Consider the following 20,468-nt stretch of genomic DNA (forward strand, 5'->3'; position numbering starts at 1 on the left):
ATAGTCTCCTAAAGTGAGATCTTAAAATTGCTACAAAATTCATTTGGTTGATTAGCAAACATAGTTAAGAATTAGAGAGTCCCATTACTTTATTACATTGGGATTAAGCCTTTATAATGGCCACTAAAAGGGGGAAAAGAAATCAGTACTGTAGTGACTTTTACACTCCATTATTTTGACTCAGCGTTCAGGTTACTTGACTGAAACAGAAAGACTTGCCAAAGTGGATTTAGGATAGAAGTTCCCTAGTGTGTCTTTTATTTTGTATACCATTCAGACCCAAAGCATTGAGACTTTCTTTTTGCATTGTAAAGCAACAAAATAGGGAGAAATAAAGGATTAAAAATTTAGTCTTTACAAAAAAGAATGTTAAAAATTGTTTTTACATGTAATTGGGAAAAAAATTAGATATAAACATTAAAAGAAAAAATTCAGTACAAATGGGGATTGGTTCACGTTTTTGTATTCTAGAGCAGGTATGTTCTACATAATGTCAGGTTCAGAATGGCTTACCTAATACTGAGAAAATGGTAGACCAAGAAAGTAAGAAGGTTCCTTTGTGTTCGAGGGTGAAAGTGATTAGCTATTTGATCTATAATATCTATGGCTGCTATTGGGAAATTTTCCAGCAAGCAATATAGTTTAGGTGCTTCAAATGCCTCCTCAAGGATTCCTGTAAATTAAGTTGGAAAACCTCATACTAAGTGCCTACTATTTGCAGGGAAAACACTGTGCTAGGTACTAGAGATACAAAGATAGAGAACAAGTGCCTGCCTTCAAGAAGTTTACATTCTGTAGGGGAGAGAGGAAGAAGTGATAGCACATAGCATGTAAATAGATGAATAACTATAGCTTGTGTATAATTTGAAATGTGATTTCAAGAGGGAATAACTAATTGTTATGATTATAATAATGACTAATTTATAATAACTGGTAATAATAACTAATTATAATAACTGAAGGGAATCAGGAAAAGCTTCATGTAGGCTGATCTATGTCATGAAAGATACTAAAGATTCTAGAGGTGCAAGTGAAGAGAGTACCTTCTAGATTCAAGATTCCACTGCTTTTTATTTGCTGATTATCGAAAGCTTTTAATTTGTTAAAGCAAAATGCAACATTAAAAGATCTCTTCCAACAAGGCACCTCCCATGTATATATAAAATTGGTCAATATTCATTGAAAGAGATGATAATAGTGACAATCTTGTTTGGTAACTCTCTGATCATTAATATTAAGTATATATAGCTCACAAATGGTGTCAGTCACAATGATGGAGGATATCCAGCGCAGAGACCATGCTGAAGAAAGATTCCACATGGATGATGACATCCTCCAGTTATTTATTGCTGACAGTGCTTGTTGTATCAAGCTCTAGAACATTATAGAGCTCCCTAGAACAAATCCATAATCTCTCAAGAGTATACCCTGACCATCTGCAGAAGAGAGCTAAGTGGATAAGGAATGTCTATTGCTAAATTATTACAGAGTTAAATGGACCACTTGTAGAGTTTGTCCATCAGTATGTACATTTGGGGCAGATAGTTCAAATGGAGAGAGATTTGGACCCAGAGTTAAACACGGGAAGAATAGACTATATTGACTTTGAGAAATTGCAAAGCTCCTTTAATGATCCCAAACTTCTCTCAGAAGCAGAGGCATATTTTTTTAATGCCAGTATTTTACTGGTGTTATTGTATGACTGTGAGTCATGGGACACTCTAAGAAATTAAAAATAAGTATTACACAAAAGGGCAGTGGAGACATTTGTAGTGAATGTGATCAAGTTGCAACATAACAAATAAAAAAAATTGAAGTCTTGAAGTAAAGGTCATCATAAGGAAAATGTGTGCTAGAATACAAAGTGAGTTAGTGACATGGTATGAGTCTGATCACAAATAGGCAGCTGAAGTGCTCCACGGGTGCCTTCATGATGTCCAAAGAAAATGAGAAAGATCTCATCAAGATGTTGATCATCTTGAAAGAAACTGGCAGTAATCATATGTGATGGGCAGGCATGGATAGATGGCAATCCACAGCACTCAAGAAAACATCTAGTGCAATGGAATCATAGATCTTTTTGAGTATTTCAGTTAAATTGTTAATGATTAAAATAAGTATAATTATTTTAGTGATAATAATTTTTATTAATTTAGTTCAACATTTATTAAGTACCTGCACAGTGTTCACAGTCATTCAGCATGAAACCCCTATTCAAGGACTAAAGCTAGAGAGAGAAGTAAATCAAAGAAAACTAGTGCACACCAACTAGTGCAAAAAAATCTCTGCAAATCTGGAGAGCCATGAAAAGAAGGAATGAGTAACTCTATAACAACTGCAAAGCAGACCCTCAAACCCTGAGACTCTATCTCATATCCATCATATTGTCTAAATTGACAAGAAAGGAAAATGACAGATGTTGGACAGGCTGCAGGAAAAACAGGCATGTTGATGAACTGTTGGTGGAAATGTAAATTCATCCAGTCATTATGAAAAACAGGTCTGAGGTATGCCCCCCTCCCTCAAGTTATCAGACTGTATGTACTCTTTGACCAAGGAATACCATTATTACTAGCCCTATACCTTAAAAAAATCAAGAAATGAGGAAAAGGACTGGACAAAAAGGAAGGTATGGAAGAACCAAGGACATGCTTAGGAGGAGTAGAATGACCAGAAACTTGGGTCATTTAAGGGAATTTCCAAGGTCTGGTTCTTGTAGTTGGAGTTGTTTTGAATGCCTATGAAATCCATACATTTCACTCTCAGAAATGGCTGAAATAAAATGTAAGTCAGGAGTTGAAATAAAGAATTTGTTAGACCAGAATGCTTGGATCATCCATGTGTATGTGTATTGGAGTCTTTGAGGATAAATAATTTCCATTAGAATCTACTTGTCCTATCTTTCCCTCACAACCTGCGGTTCTATGGTTGTTCCTGTTGAAACACTGAAGAAGCAACTATATTGGCAGGCAGTGAGATATAATCGAAAAAACAGATCTATTTCAATCCTGCTTCTGCCACTAACTAGCTATCTGATCTTGAGACACTTGAGGAAATTGGCCTCAATCTTTAAGGTCCCTTCCAATTCTAAAGCTCATGATCTTGGCTCAGTGACACATTTCCCATACTGATAGAACCACCTCTTAAAGAGCATGTCTGTAAGGCATTTGGGACATAACTTTGCCCTTAAGTGATGGAAACCTTTTGTAGCAACATTGAGACCAATCGACCTCAAAGAAATCTCTTTATATCCAGGACTTCTGTAAGAAATCCAGGCTATTCTGAACTTATTTTATGAGAATGGAGGTTTTGTCCAGGATAATCCCAAGTTTGGAGGCAGCCACAAGCTATCTGTGTGACAGCTTACTTTTCCTACAGAGGAAACTTCTTACATGAACTTCCAGGGTCACTTTCATCACTCAGTCAATTAGTAAGCATTTATTAATCACATAGTGTATATATTAAGCACTGTCCTTGGTGCTGAGTACATAAAGACAAAAAAAAATATGAGGCAATCCTTACTCTTTTGTTCTACCAGGATCAAAATAGATAGACCTTCAGAACAATGCAGTGAAGCTTTGTTTTACATAAAGACGAACAAGGTTACTAAGAGGTGGCACACCAATGGATCTTGACCTATATGAGCTTCATCTCTTACCAATATATTCAGTTTACTTATTTTTTTCCACTAAGTACTCACACCCAGCCCTCTTCAGGGCTGTTTATCCACCTTTGGTGTCCACCTATTACCCAACTCTCACTTGTGACTCCAAGAAGCTATAACATGCACAGTGGTCACTCCCAAGTAAAACCATCTTCACGGATGGACTCAGGTTTAAGGCAGAGGACAGGCCTCAAAGTCATTGTGAGTTAAGAGAATGTCTACTCTTAAACATGTGAAGACTTTCCCTCATGAAATGGGCAGATGAGAACAGTTTGTCCCAATGGCCATGAAGGTGGCTGAAGCAGACACTGTAGAGTATTTAGAGCTTGGTGAGACATCAGAGATGCCAAGGTCATACACTGCGTTCCAGGCCATCACTGGTCATCTTGAGTTTTGTCTTGCCTCTGTACTTCACATCCCCTGAGGTCATTGGTCCTCTTAGAAAATGAAGGACAAACGGGAGTAACAATAACTCATACTTTCCCCCTTCATTTGTGAAAATGTTTGGAAAGGTCAATCATTATAGCCTTTTTATTGATTATGAAGTGAATAATAGAACACATTTCCATAACAGAAAATGAACAATCCATTTATTCATATATTTTGATGTAATTTCATATAGTTCAATAATAGAAAAATTAATAATAAAAAGTCATTTGCAGCTATTTTTCTCAGGTTGTGCTTTTCTATTTTCTCTTGTCTATATTGTCATGGATGCAAGGTCATTAGTAAGGGACCCACCTCTACCTCTCTGCTTTCTAAATTTCTCTCACTATATTAAAAAGTTTTGGTTATGAAACAAGTATAATCAACATGGACTCTTGAATAATGTTTTGAATTTTGTTTCTTTTTTATTATAGCAATAAAATCATGGCTAGTCAGTCCCGATCCCTATCCTGTGCCATTGGGAACTTAGCAACCATCAACAAACATGACGATTTCAGTTTACAAAGAATAAAAAAGAGGATTATATATGAAGTGTTGAACTTATGTTAAGTACAGTTTTTTAAAGTTATGTGCTAAATTAATCATCTTTGTTTCTTTAACAGGGAAAAAAAGATGTAACGCAGATATTTAACAACATATTGAGAAGACAAATAGGTACTCGAAGTCCTACAGTGGAATATATTAGTGCACATCCTCATATCTTATTTATGCTTCTGAAAGGGTAGGTGCTTTTGTTTTTTGTTGTCTTTACACAATATGGTATGTTAAAAAGTTTTGGTTATAGAATAATTGTCTTGTTCATGGTTTGCTGAATTTACCTCATCTCAAATACTGTCAATACTATTTTTTAAAAATCAGGACATGTGCCATTAATAGTTATAGATTCCTCCTTAGTGGCTGCCTATCTATGCAAGAATTTAGATATTGAGTATATATTCCAAGAGTCCTGAAACATCATAGCATCTGCAGCATACTATAGGAAAAAATGAGCCACACTGGGCTTTGGACAACCAGTTATCTGGTCTTCTTGGGTCACTTAACTGCAGCTTCTGGTTCTCTTTTTATACTCATGCTTCTGTAGCTCTCTGGGTTCTTTAAGTCTCAGAAAGCCCAAACTAATCAAAGTTACAGAGCTGTAGGATGACAGATGTTTCTGCTACATCTCATATGTCTAGTAAAACATGTCTTGGCACCAGATAGCTTCTTTAAATTCAGCAGACATTAATTAAGTGCCTACTTACTGCTAAGCACTGGGGATGCAAAGATTAAAAAAATGACACATTCCGACTGTTATAGAACTTACAGTCTCCTGTAGGAATACAACTTGTATACAGGTAGGTATAGAAGAAAGTAGACATAAAAGGGGGACAAAAGAAAGATCTAAATAAAGTACAGGGGTGGCTGATGAACATATAGTATTTTAAGGTCTGCTGTGGGAAAGGGGATAAAATTGATATTGTTTGGCCCTAGAAGACCAGACTAGGAACTATGAGGAGGAATTATAATTGTAATAATTATAAAATTGTTAAATATAAAGGGAAAAAATTATTAACAATTAGTTTTATCCAAATGTATAATGAGCTCCCCATTGCTTGTTGTCACAGAATTCTCTTTTTAATTCTAAACTCAATTTAATTGCCTCATTACTGTACTATTAAATAGATTTAAGCATGAATTTTCCTTAGTTTTGAAATATCTGAACTCCTTGTATTATTTTTATTCATTGTAGCTTAATTTTTATCAATAATCAATCTCATTTGAATGGGTGATTTGGGGATGAACAGTTAAATGTTATATATTTTATGTATTTCAATTTTAGAGAGAAATATGTGCATCATTGTCACTGATCAGATTAGTTCTATGATTCATGCTTAGACTTCTAACCTAATTTTTATTTATGAAAATCAGACCTTTAAATACGTTTAATGTAAAAATTAGCATCTGTAAGGTGCAGGGATAAATGCCAAAAAGGAGGCGTCTTTTTATCTAATAAAGATAAGTAGGAGCACAGCATGGGTAGGGGGCAGGGAGAGTGGGAATTTTACATCTTAAATATAAATGACCCTTATTCTTGATCCTAGGAAAGAGTATTAAATCTCTCTATTGTATATAGCCCTGTGTCCTCTACCATAAAAATACAGGTTTTCAATTTTGAGGCTGAAGTCATACTAAATGGACAACATCCAAACCTTTTTAGAATGCATATGTCACTTTCATTTTAATTTCCTAGGTTCATATGGTTTGGTAATCTGAAACCCTTTGAGTTTACTAATTCATCTCCATGAGAAAAACTCCTTGCTAGAGGCTAACATTTTTTTTTGGATTAACTAAATGTTAAGTTGTCAAAAATCTAATTGAAAATTCAAAGCACCTTAATGTGTTTTTAAATACTAAGCATGTTACAACATCATTCGTTTAATTCAGAAGTAATTTAATATTGCATTATCTTGTATCTCTCTTAAAATTCTTACATTAATCCAAGCAAAATAACACTAAATTTAGCTTAAAGCAGATATAACCCACTTCATCCTCATGCCATCCTGACCTCATTTATGCCCGTTGGGCAATCTGATATCCTGTGATTAATTTTCTTCCTTTTTTTTCCATATAATCTGACATTTCAGTTTGTAAAATTATGCACTAGACAAGTAAGTTGTGATCAGTGTTAATAAGAATCATTCTCTTTGGAGAATTTCAAAAGGACCTCACCTGATTCTCTAGTTATTATTATACTCAGAATATCTTGAAAGATACTGAAATCTGATTTTTTTCCTCCCAGAAATTCTTATTTTAAAAGCAAACATGCTTCTTAGTGAAAAACAGAAGAAACTATGCTGAGGAGGCCTAGTGTTTATTGAATGGCATCACACAAAAATTTTCCAGTACTGCCTGACATAGTTTGCCTCCAGCAGTAATAACAAAGGTCATTTTTTTTCCTCAACATAATGTGAGCTCTGTTGTTAAGTGGGCAGATTTCCTTCTGGTCATTTCCTGTGTTACACTTTCTGTGGTTGTTGTGCTGTTAACTTGAATAATTGTTCTTACCTTTTGACTCATTGTAGATACTCACTCCCAGATTCTTAGGCTTAATAAATAATACAGCATTATTCATTGATTATTTCCACATCAGCATGTATATACAACAGACTCCACTATGAAGGCTTACTGTAATAACAAAGTCAGGTGTAACATAAAGCCTATAAATTATGTGTGTATTCTTGATACCTGATCAAGGAAGAAAAATTAGTAGATTAATTACTTCTATTTATACCTCACTTTTCAAATCTAAATAATCATTTTGTCATTCTTTGTGACTTGGAGCAAGTTATTTCCACATGAAAGTGATGACTGAATTTTATTTCCTGGTATAAAATGCAAGACTTGCAAATATACAAACTCAGTTTCTTTTCCTATATGACAGCCCTTTAGGTGTGAAAATTAACTTCTCACCTGTTTATTAGCAATAATAGCTGATTTCATAGTGCTTTGCAGGAACCTTAAATACTTCTTGTATTTTTAGCCTCATTTAATAGATGAGGAAACTGAAACTCAGAAAGGCTGATTGACTTTCCCATGGTTGTACGACTAATATAAGTATTGGATAATTCATGTTGGTTTTTTATTTTGGGGGGGATACTTTAACCACTTTTAGGCTTTAGTAGTGATATTGTCATAAATAGTAGGTATCTTTGTGATACATGATGCTCAACAGATTGGTTACCAGGGATTATCAATTTAGAGGTGGAAGGGTAGATGGAGATTAGATAGTCTAATCCTCTAATTTTACAGATGGAGAAACTGAGGGGGGAATTAGAGAAGTCGGGTGACTTGCCCAAAGTCACACTACTTAATTAAGTGGCCGACCTTTCGTTGTCCATTCCTTCAGTCACATCCTACTCCTCGTGACCCTGTGGACCACAGCACACCAATACTGTCCCTTGCTTTTGTCAGAGATACTGGTTTGCCGTTTCCTTCTCCAGTGGATTTAGGCAAACAGGGTTATGTGACTTGCCCAGAATCACACAGCTAGTAAGTGTAAAGGCTGGATTTGAACTTGGGTCTTCCTGATTCTAGGCACAGTGCTCTGTGCACTATGGTGCCACCTAGCTGCCTCTGTTTTTCTGATGGAAAATGCATTTCACTAAAGCATTCTATTGTAATGAATTTAACTGGTAGCCAATGTGATTTTCATGTAGATAACAGAACTCTGGATACTATCATCTTCTACAGAAGCTGTGGGAGAAATGTCATAGGCCTTATCAAGCCATCAGATTTTGCCACCTAGGTTCATATATGGATAATCCCTATGAAAGATTGGCTTTTGAGAAGTTCATAAATATCATTTAGGTGAGAGTGATCAAATGCATTTACTGTGACTAGTGGGCAAAACCAGTCATATAATTTCACTGTTGTCATGTGTTGTTATTTTTATGTCATTTTTAAGCACTGAAATTCAGATCTAACTATTAAACGTAAGTTTTCAGTTTGCTTTATTGCAAAAACAAGATGTTAACAGTGTTACTAAGTGGTACAGTGGATAGAGTGCTGAGTCTGTATTCATGAAGATCTGAGTTCAAATCCAGCCCCAGACATTTCCTAGCTGTGTGACTCTCAGCAAGTCACTTAACCTCTTTTTCCTCAGTTTCCTCTTCTGTAAAATGGAGATAATAATAACACCTCCCTCTCAGGATTGTTGTGAAGGTCAAAGGATGTAATAATCATAAAATGCTCAGCACGGTGCCTAACACATAGTAAGCATTATATAAATGTTAGCTTTACTGTCTTTTATCTGGGGCTAAGAAAACCAGTCTGATCCCAAATCTGTTCAACAGCCCTTCAAATACTTGAAGGATAGCTATCGGGTCTAAGTAAGTCTTTCAATTCTGCAAGCTAAAAAGCCCTACTTTTTCCCTCTATCTAGTCTTTACATGGCATGATCTTGAGGCCTTTCAGCATCTTGGTTTGCCCTCCTCTGGATATGCTTTCACACACTGGTTTTCTTCCCCAGAAGTAGGGCCTAGAACTGACTACTTTCAGGAGCAGCCAGACCAGGACAGGGTACAACAGGATCCCCTTGGAGCCTTGGGTGCAGTGGCTCTCTCAAGATCAGTGTTTTGATCGCCAGGTCACACTGCTCATTCCTTGGGGTTGCAGCCTGCTAAAACTCCAAGACCTTTCTTTCAGATCCATGACTTTGTAGTCACACTGTCTCATTTTGTACTTGAGAAGCCAAGTGTTTCAATCGTATGTAAGACTACGTATCAAATGAGAAAAGGAATACAAAGTGCTTTGCAAATCTTAAAATGCTATGTAACGATCACAGTTTATCCATATTAAATTTACTCATAGTAGTTTGCAAAGAGGTAGCATGATTCAGTGACTGTCCAGTGGTTCTCAGTCTGGGCTCAAGTTCCTCCTCTGACACATTCTAGCTAAAGTGTAACCTTGGGCAAGTCATTCTTCTCTCAATTATAACCTCCCAGATACACCATCAACATCCTTCATAATCAAGATTGAATTTCCTCATGTAACAAAGAAAAGTCAAGCAAAACCAGCCGAAACGATATTTTGGGGTTTTTTGACTGTTTATTCAATGTTCTGTACTCATATATATGCTTAATGAATTGAATACAAAAGTTATATGCTGCATGGCTTATTTAAATTTGTGTTTTAGCCAACTGTTGCCTTCAATTACATCTCAAAAAAAAAATTCCAGTAGCTTAATACAATTTAAGAAACCTGCGAGGAACTCAAGAAGAGCTTCCCTACCACCCTTCTTGCTGCTTATCATAAACCCTGGCTGTCACCTTAGAGAACTTACTTTGTGGCAAGCACTGTACTAAATTGTACTGAGCATACAAAGAAAGGCAAAGTCACAGAGATGTGAGGTGGAGCTTGGCGTGTGTGTGTGTGCGCGTGCGTGCTTGTGCGTGTGTGTATGTGTGTGTGTGTGTGTGTGTGTGTGTGTGTGTGTGTGTGTATTAATAAGTAAGCCAGGATAACTGGACCATAGAGTGAGTGGAGGAGAGTAATGTGTTAAAAGCCTAGAAAACTTATAAAGGAACTAAGTTGTGAAAAGCTTTAAATGCTAAACAGAAGAGTTTATATTTAATCCTAGAAGATATAGTAAGACATAGTAGGCACTTAATAATTTCTTGTTGACTGACTGTTGAGTAGCTGGATGACATGGTCAGTCCTTCCTTTTATGAAAATCACGTAGTCAGCAGTGGATGGGGGATGGGTTGGAGTAGAGAAAAATTTGAGGCAGAAAGTCCAATTAAGAGACTCTTGTGATTGTCCAGGAAAGAGGTGATGAGAGCCTGAACTAGGGTGGTGATTGGATGATTGGAGAGAAGAGTTGGAGAGATGTCACAGAGAAAGAAAGTACAAATTTTGACAACTGATTGCTTATTTGAAGTGACCAAGAGAGAGGAATTAGGAACGACATCAAGGTTAGGATCCAGGATGACTAGACAATCATGGTGCCATTGACTATAATACGAAATTTTGAAGAGATGAGGATCTAGGGGAAAAGATAATGAGTGATTATCTTTTTTAGACAGGTTGGATTTGCTATGTTCAAGTGGTAGTTGATGATCATGGTGTATATTTGACTAAAATATTTGATCTCTTGGCTCCAGATCTCTAGAACTGCTTCTTGGGTATATTTTTTTCCTTGATAAACTTGTATTTGTTCCATCTGCTTTTCCCCAATTTGGGTCTTTTAAGTATGATTCTTGCTCTAGTGAGACCCTGCTTCAGCTTGACCTTTGAGCACCATCAGAGTCCCCATGGAAACAAAAATGGCTAGTTTCTCATACTGACCATTTTCTTTGCCAGTTAATTACTTATTCTTTTTAATCAATTAACTTGCCTCTCTACTTTTTTCTAACCTGTGAATCTATGAACTTTTTCCATGGTTTTTTTCATGATTCTTCAGTTAAAATCTATCACAAGATTAAAGATTTAGAGCTAAAAGTGACTTGATGTATCATAGAGTCCATCCCCCTTATTTTACAGGAAAGGAAATGGAGGCATGTAGTAATTGCTTACTAAATGCTTTTTCATTTATTCCCACATTTGAATTTAGGTCCTGATTCTGTATCTAATTCCCTTTTATAACACATAAATACTATAAATATATATTTGTGTACTTGTGTTGCACTATTTGTTTTGTTTTTTTCTTTTGTGAGCCTGGGTCTCCCTATATTGATGAGGTTGGAAATATGATAGTTAGTGATAGGCCCCATCCCATTGATCTTGATCAGCCTGAAAGCTCTGATCTGCTCTATTTCTGACTTGGGCCAGTTTGCCTCTCCTGAAGCAACTTGGGCCTCCCTCCTACTTCTAAGGGCCCACCACATTGATGCCAGACTTGGTGTGGACACCCAATCTACCTGAGCTCAAGCAATCTACCAGCCTTATCTCCTGCCTGTAGCAGAGGTTACAGGTATATACCACCACATCTGGTTCCTCCATTAAAATGTATGCTCCTTGCAAATAGGCATTTTGTCCCCACTCGTTGTATTTGTATCCCCGGCACTTAACCCAGTGCCTTGCACATAATAGACACTTAATAAATACTTGTTGATTCGTTGGCATGTGGAAGTTCACGGCCCAAATATTCTACATTCTAAAGATGATAAAAGCTACTGCAATTTTGAGCACATACCACATTGTAGTTTGAAAGCATAATGTCCCAGGCTTAATACCATAGATCTTTAGTCTACAGCAATTTGGGCTTGTATGTATATGACTGTATGAATTTGAGCTGAAAAGTATCAGCAATAATTAACAGAGAAAAAAATACCTTGTAAAGAAAAGAAATAGTTTGAGACAGGTATGGAAAGAGTCAAGTCATAGGTTGCTGATTTATCACTCCATCTATAATTATGGGTTTGAGAATCAGCCACCCAAATGACGGGTATGACTTTGCAAAGAATGACCATTGCAAGTTAATTATTAGATCAATCTGTGAGCAACAAAGACTAGCACCTAATTTTAAATTCCTTAGTAAGCCAGCAGCAGTCAAGAAGAAAAAGTCTACCAGAGCTTTATCATTGTAATTAAAAATAATAATCCCACTTACATAGAGCACTTTACAATTTACAAAGTACCATTCTCACAACAACGCTGTGAGACAGACAATACGAGTACTGCTGTTATTCCCACTTTAACAGATTAAAGGATGATGGGTTTACAGACGTGGAAAGGACCCCAGACACCATCAGGTCCAGCCCCTTAATTTTATATTGAGGAATCTGAAGCAGACCGAGGTTAAGTGAACTGCCCAGGGTCACAGATCTCGTAAATGTTTGCGGTAGGAAGAGCGAAAATCTCAGGGAGATGAAAGGATTTGGCCAAGGTCATACAGCTTGTTAGTATTAAAACTGAAATTTGAATCCTGGTTTCCTGATCAAATCATTTTTGCCTTTATATCCTCAGCACATAGTAAGTGTTTGTTGAATTGAATTGAATTGCTCTTTTGGACATACCCAAGTGATGAACATGGTCACACCTGTTCATAACCTTCAGACATCCCAGTGACCCACCATCTGATCCCTCACACCCATCCCCCCAATGTTTCCATCCCAAAGCTTCATCCCAATTCCACCTAGCCCTTCCCCTGTGCCCTGTGGAATGCCTGTTCCTTAGGTTAAAAAAAAAGTTTTCCTTCATCTTAAACTATTCCTCTCCCACTCCTTCCATCTGCTAGCTCTTACTGAAACCTGACTTCCCTCAATGACACAGCCTCCCTTTTCAGTACTAGCTACACCTTCACTCATTCTCCTCTGCTCACTAGTCAAGGTGGGGGTGTTGGAATCCTCCTTGCTCCCCATTGCCAGTTTCAAGTTCTCTACCTTTTTCTATCACTCAGTAACTTTTCTTTCTTTGAAGTTCATGATATTCATGATATGCTAGTCATATCTACCATCCAATCAAAATCCTGGTAGCTGTTGCCTACAGACCCTCAGGTCCCATCTCTTCCTTCCTCAATGAGTTTGATACCTGGCTTGCAGTTTTTCTCTGCTTCCCAACTTCTGCCCTCTTACTACAGAATTTGAATACACATATTCATTCTCCCTCAAACAACCTAATCACTCATTTCCTCAGCCCACTTCTCTCCCATAAGCTAGTCCTCCACCTTACCTCAGCCACCCACAGGGGTGGTCATATTCTATCAAGGGTGGGAAACCTGCGGCCTCAAGGCCACATTTGGCCTTCTAGGTCCTTGGGTGTGGCCTGAGACTGAGTTTTACAGAACAAATCCTTTTATTAAGGGGATCTAGATATTGCCATTACCCATAAATGTGCCACCTCCATGTTCAAGAATTCTGAAATTCCCTAATCTAACTGTGTTTTGTTTGGGGAAATACATCACATCTCTTCTGATGTCACATCATATTGCTTTTCACTTCCCCCTCTGCCTTCACTTCACATAAGTCTACCCTTTATCAGTATCATAACCTCCAATCCCTTTACCCTCAATTCTCTCCCAGGCCATCTCTCCTGCACATCTCTTCTCTTCTCCCCATCTTGATTCCCTGGTGAACCGATTCAACTCTACACCATCCTCCTCAGACACTTGACACTCACTAGCTGTGTGACCTTGGGCAAGTCACTTAACCCCAATTGCCTCATCCTGGGTCATCTCCAGTCATCCTGAGGAATATCTGGTCACTGGATTCAGATGGCTCTAGAGGAGAAGTGAGGCTGGTGACCTCCCTCAAAACAAAGTCAAGTGCAAGTCATGTCATCATTTCTCTGATGGCATGATCTTCTTCGACAATGAAGGATGATCCCATACACACTGTCCTCCCCTCTTGAATCCCTAGCCCCCTTTTCATACTGACAATTACACCCCAGCCAAGCCTCAGCCTTGGGTCACTCCCATCATTTATCATCTTTACTCCTACACATGTGCTGCTGAACAAAAGTGAAGAAAATGACACAACTGTTCTTTCTGGATCCACTACAAATTTATGTTACATAACCTCAGCTGGGTCCTCTCTGCTGCTTGGCAATCCTATTACACCTCTCTTATTAACTCGTTATCCCACTCTCCACAGCAGCTCTTCCAAACCTTTTCATCCGTCTTCAGACTTTGCATGCTTCCCTTTGCCCCCGTTCTCTCAACTGAGAACCTTGACTCATAATTTATAGAAAAAATTGAGGCCACTGGCTGAAAGCTCCCTCTTTTCCTCTCCTCATCATATATCACTCAAATGCCTTCTGCCATTATCCCCTCCAGGGATATAAATTATTAGGCCAGGGATATAAACTATTATTTTTATTTTTATAAAGTGATTAATATAGAATGAAGTAAAAAATAAATTCCAGAGGGTTTAGGATTTGTGTATGCTAGCTCTGTAACATTACTTATGGGCACCAGTTTGTTTGGGGAAATAGATCACTTCCCTTCTGAGACTGACACCCTGGAGGACAGCTCTACTCTTCCTTAAGGCATTGGTGGTGCAATCAGAAACAATAGTAGCCTGGACTAGTCAGGCCTAGTACCACTGTTTTTTATGTTGTCATGATTCCCAAGAATAGACCAGTGATAAATACATCACATACTTCTTGTCTCACAGATGGTTCTCATAAACTATATCAAGAAAAGAATAGATAATGTACCCAAAATTTGAGATGGAAAATTTTTTTCGCTGGTCTCATTTTAGAAATCAAGTTACAAAACAAGCATCAAGAAAAGAAGCTTCTGGTTTCATATAGAGCCCTCTTTTTGTATTCTGCTGTGTATGTAGAAATGTCCTTCTTTGGTATTTAAAGTTTTATAATGAATTTTTTAAAGGAAGAAATTGAATTGTGAAGATGACAGGATCATCAGATAGTCTATACAGAGTGTCTTGGTACGTGTTCAAGCTTCAGCTGCTATTAATAGCCTCTAATCTTAATTAATGGTGGTTGAGTAGGTATTGCTTACCTCTTTAAAATGCCTAGTAGGCAGTTTCTCAAATCAAAAAAAGGGAATTTTGTATTAAGGAAGAAAAATGTTCTTTAAAAACAAAACTTGATATAGTTCAAAATCCTGGAACCCTGCTCTCCAAGTTCAGGGTCTTATTAGAGTGGCTGGATAGGAGGTCAATGTCAGACAAAGCTAGCATTGGCCATGCCCATAGTTCAACACAGGACAAGGGCAGGGGAAGACATACACAACTGCTAATACTTTGGGAGACAGGTGAACATAGAATCACCTTGTCTTGTAAAGCCCGGTGACACAGTTCCTGACCGTATGATGAAAGCCCTGCCTTCTGACAGTGCTTTCAGGTGCCCCTAGTACTGCCTGGCCTTGGGCTTCTCCTGACTTGGTCATGCTCCTCTCAGCAAAGGCCTGTCCTGCCTCAGTCCCCTGCTGCCCAAATGTCAGCATGTGCATGTCGGTCTGTGCACACGGCATGGAAAGGTTTTGGGGTGTGGTGTTAGTGAGGTTCATCTTCATTCAGACTTTATGCTGCTTGCTTATTCCTCCTCTTGAAAAGGCCTTTGGGGGTGGAGGGTATAATTATGGATATTTTTACGTTTGGATGGTGCAGTACAAGGCAAAGAAGATTGAATCTGGAATCAGAATGTCTGAGTTCATGGCCCAGCTCTCACATGGTGTCATTAGCTCTCCATTTTTTCTTTGCTCACAAAATGAGAGGTTTAAAGTCCCTTCTGGCTTCTGACTCTCTAAGTGGCTTAGCCACTAGAGGCAGCCGGGTGGTACAGTGAAAACTCAGGGCCTAAATTCAGGAAGACCTGAGTTCAGATCCTGCCTCAGACACTTACTAGCTGTGTGACCTTGGGCTAGTCACCTAACTTCTGTCTGCCTCAGTTTCCTTGACTGTAAATAGTACCTACCTCACAAAATTGTTATGAGGATCCAATGAGATAGTATCTATAAAGTGCTCAGCAAAGTGCCTGGCACATAGTAGGCATCTAATAAATGCTGATTCCTTTATCCCTTTCCTTATCCAAAATATGGATAACACTGAAAGTTTTCCTTAACAAAAATGAAGAAGTTATAAATCAGTGATAGTAGAAAAAGACCATTTTATCTTGAGTGGGTTGAAATGGCCTCTCTGGGCAATCTCTCATATGTTCATCCACCCACTGGCTTTTGAGATTGACTTCTTCCTTTCCTAGATCCTGCTAGCTCTGGTTTTGAGCCCTAATCTCTTAGTCATCTCCCACTGTCTATTGGTCATTTGGAACTGGTTTTCCCAGACATCTTAAACTCAACATGTCTAAAACATAACTCCTTATCTCTTCCTCTTTCCCTCTTCCTAATTTCTCTAGTACTATCAAGGGTACCAACATCTTCCTCACTCAGGCTCACAACCTAGTTGTCATGCCAGACGATCCATTCTTTCACACACACAACACCCCCTTATTCTATCTATTATCTTTACCTTCCTAATATCTCTTACCTACACCAGCTTCTCTCCTTTCATACTGCTTCTATCTTGGTGTAGCCTTCTGCTTGCTCTCCCTACTCCAAGTCTCTCCCTACTCCAGTTCAGCCTCTAATCACCTGTCAAATTGATCTTCCTAAAATTTGAGTCTGACCATGTCATCCTCCCCTCCACTCTGCTTCAGTAAACCCCAATAGCTCCTGTTACCTATAGGAACAAATACAAAATTCTCATTTGGAAATTTAAAACCCCTCATCGTCTGGCTCCTTTCTACCTTTCCACTCTCTGAAGAACTTTGGAATCAATTATGAAATTGGAGACAGTGGCACGGGACTACCCAAGCATGGTGCACCCGCATCAAAGAGGGTGCTGTGCTCTGTGAGCAAAGCAGAATTGCAGTAGCTCAGAAGAAATGTGAGCTGCACAAATTTAGAGACATCTCCATCCCAAATGTTCGTATAGACTATTTGTGCCCAACCTGTGGTAGAGCTTCTGAGCTTGCTTTGGTCCGATCATCCATCATCAGACACATACCTTGACTCCAACGGAGTGATGTCATTTTGGTCCTCTTCGAGAATGAAGGACAGCAACCACCCTAACTTGTATTCTGTGATCCAGTGACACTTGCTCATTTGCTGTTGCTCCCACAAGACAATCATTATCTCCATCTCCCAGTTTTCCCATCTTCCATCAAGTCCCAACTAAAATTCTACCTTCTGCAACATCTTTCCCAGTCTCCTTTAATACTACTGCCTTCTCCCTGAAATTATCTCCAATTTATCATATATATGTGTATACACATGTGTGTCTACACACATGCCTATATACACACGTGTACATGTAATTTGTACATAGTTGTTTGAAAATTGTCTACCCCATTAGACTGGGAGTTTCTTGAGAGCAGGGGCTGTTGTTTGCCTTTCATTGTATACCCAGCACTATAGCACAATGCCTGGAATTTAGTAGTTTATTTAATAAGTGCCTGCGGACTTTGTTTCTTCTTAAATTCCCACATCTCTTCCCCACGGCACCTTGCTGAGCTCCACCCTCATGCTAATATATTTCTAATGGTTGTTATTGTAGTATTTTAGCGGATAGAAATGTTCTTCGTTTGTTTCATGATGCTTTACATTTTAAAGTTTTCTAAACTTCCCTCTCATTCAGCTCTACCTATCCATTATTTTCTCTGATTCCTAGCCAGACTTATCTCTTAATTTCTCCTTTCACATTGGTTCCTGAAGCCATATATGTGAACTCACATAGATAGAGTGAATATTAACCTTGATCCAGTGAACTTGGATGGCTGTCTTCTTCAATTTTATTTTTTAAAAATGCATCTTTTTTAAGAAACTGATACAAAAGCCTTTCGTGTCTTTAGTGTTCATCTATTGGATAGTCTTCTTTGATATGTGGTAGCTGGGGTGGGGTATTTTGAAATCTTCAGGTAAATAAATGAAAAGGCATTAATTGTTTACTGTGTTCCAGGCACTGTGCTAAATAGATTAAAGTATAGAAGGCAAGACAGTCCTGCCTTCAGGACTGAAAGGAAAAGACAACACATATGTGATGGCCTGGGAAGGGCGTTGAGTGGACGCATAGAACAATGATACTTCCTTTCCAGAAGTGATAGTGTGGATTTGAGTATTGTCTGCAGGATAAGAAGATTAAAAATGTTGTTTCAGGGGGGGTTTGGGGGATGATGAAGTGTTACAAACATGACAGCATGGCAGGAATTTGGCTGGTGTTTGAGGGCTGCTAATTATGGTGAATTCTTGCCAGAGAGTTTCCCCAGGGCAGGAGTCAGAGGGCCTGTTTTGAGGTAGAAGATGCGGCACAGCATGTCAGGAAAATGGCCAGAGACCCAGACATTGCCCTAAAGCAGCACGAGCTGAATTATGAGAATAACAGTCACAGCATGACTGGTTTAAGTTTTGTAAAGTACTTTCCACACATTGTGGTTGTTGAGCTTTGCAGCAACCCTATGACTTAAGTACTGTAGGTATTACGTGCTTTTTCAGATGAAGAAACTGGAACTCAAAGAGGTTATGATTGCCCGTGGTCACATAGCTAGTATGTGCTGTGGGTGGGATTTGAACTCGTCTTCCGGATTCCAAGTCCAACACTACGCACTATTCCACAGCACCTCATGAAGGGAGATCAAATATAATTTAACCTGACCTTTTCCTTTATACATGGGGTCAGATGGGCCAAGTTAGTTCTACCCCGTGCTGCTTCTCTTATGTCACAAGCGTGCTGGTAATATAGTACAGCTTAAGATAACTGTATATTTGTGATTTTGACACTTTAGGTACGAAGCGCCCCAGGTTGCCTTACGTTGTGGAATTATGCTGAGAGAATGTATCCGATATGAGCCGCTTGCCAAAATCGTCCTGTTTTCCAGTCAGTTCAGAGAATTTTTCAAGTATGTGGAATTGTCCACGTTTGACATTGCTTCAGATGCCTTTGCTACATTTAAGGTAAATAACCACACATCTGCCTGAAGCGGCCACCTCTGGCCGTAAGAACTAATACTGGGAATCCAAGTTTCAGTTTTTCTAGAGAAATTTGTACCTAGGGTTTGGAAAACCCTGTTCCTTATGCATGGATCACACCTGATCCTACCTGACCATTTCACAAATATCTGTTACAGGGTACTATTTTCCAGACTTTTGTCTATGGACCAGTGCTGGCCTGTGGCCTATTTTACTGGTCTTCAAAACCCTCTCCTTTCATCTTGTTTTACCTGTCCTAGGATTCCCCCTTCTCAGTGGCTTCCACCCTGCTTATAGTTTAAACAAACAGTGTCTCTATAGCTGAGTAATGACCAGGGTTTAACTACTTCAGGAAACAATCATTCAGTTGCTTTGTGCCCTAAATTATGACCTGAAATTTTTTAAATTTTATCAGGGGTGAACATGGGAATTTAGCAGTGACCTGTTTGTCATTGTTACATAGAGGTTATTTAAATCTTGGAAAGACTTATTAGAAAGGCTCCATGATTCCAGAAGCAGTGAAAGAGCATACAAATAGTTAAAAAAAAAATGTGAGAGGAGGAAAAATGGAGAGTGGAAAGGGATGTAGAAAGACAAGCAGAAGAGCTGTCAGTAGAGGCAGGGCAGAGGAGGAATGGGAGCAGGCCAAGCTGTGCACTGACCAGAGAGAGCAAAAAAAGGATGGTGAACTGGAGGGAGTGAAGGCACTTTAGTTATAGAAGGAGGTGGGTGAGAAAGCGCAGAACAGAAGGGAGATGCAGGAATAGCCTCACCATGACTCTCTGTGTTGTTATACAAGTGAGGAAAACCAAGTTCAGAGAGGTTCAGTCACTTGTCCAAGGTCTCTTTCTAGCAAAAGACAGAGCTGGGAAGGCAGGGGAGGAGGCAGATTTGGAGCGGGGAAGAAGGGAAGAATAGGGAGTTTGTTAGGAGTAAGACAGAGCTGGAGGTTAGAAAGGAAAGACTGATCTGCTGCTGAAGAGGAAAAGGAAGGGATGACAGGGTGGAAGAGAGAGGAGCAAACCAGCAGTTAGGAGAGAGGGAGGGGAGAAAATGCCAAGAAGGAAAGATAAAGACAGGAACATACACATAAACATGAGAGGGTAGAATATATAATATATATTTATATATACATGTACATACAGAGAGAGAGAGAAAGAGAAAGATTTAGATAGGTAGGTAGATAAGCAGCATCCAGCTTTCAAAAAGAACGAAAACAGTTGGTATGGCTACAGACCAACCTTAAAGAAATTAATGCTATAGGGCCTCAGCTGCATAAAATTTTGGCTCTGAAGTTTAATGTGATAGATTATTACATTTCTTTAATGCAAAAGTTCTGTTGCCAAAAGAGCTAGAGAAGCGCTCTCCTAAACAGAGATGCTGTAGGGTTTTTTCCCTTATCAGATGGTACATTGCTGTCATGGAAATGGATATTTTTTCCCTCAAAAAGCT

At 38.6% G+C, this 20,468-nt stretch overlaps 1 protein-coding gene across 2 annotated transcripts in view; it reads left to right on the forward strand.

Annotated features, from left to right (window-relative positions):
- The window catches only part of CAB39L (calcium binding protein 39 like), a 149,804-nt gene that overhangs the window by 89,931 nt on the left and 39,405 nt on the right, over positions 1-20,468 (forward strand). For both annotated transcript variants that reach the window (XM_072610527.1, XM_072610528.1), the window contains 2 exons: positions 4,714-4,832; positions 18,833-19,001. In XM_072610527.1, coding sequence (XP_072466628.1) covers positions 4,714-4,832; positions 18,833-19,001 — 288 coding nt within the window. The remainder of the gene's footprint in view (positions 1-4,713; positions 4,833-18,832; positions 19,002-20,468) is intronic.

The sequence above is a fragment of the Notamacropus eugenii genome, chromosome 5, assembly GCF_028372415.1.
Source record: "Notamacropus eugenii isolate mMacEug1 chromosome 5, mMacEug1.pri_v2, whole genome shotgun sequence".
In the NCBI taxonomy this organism is placed as follows: Eukaryota; Metazoa; Chordata; class Mammalia; order Diprotodontia; family Macropodidae; genus Notamacropus; species Notamacropus eugenii.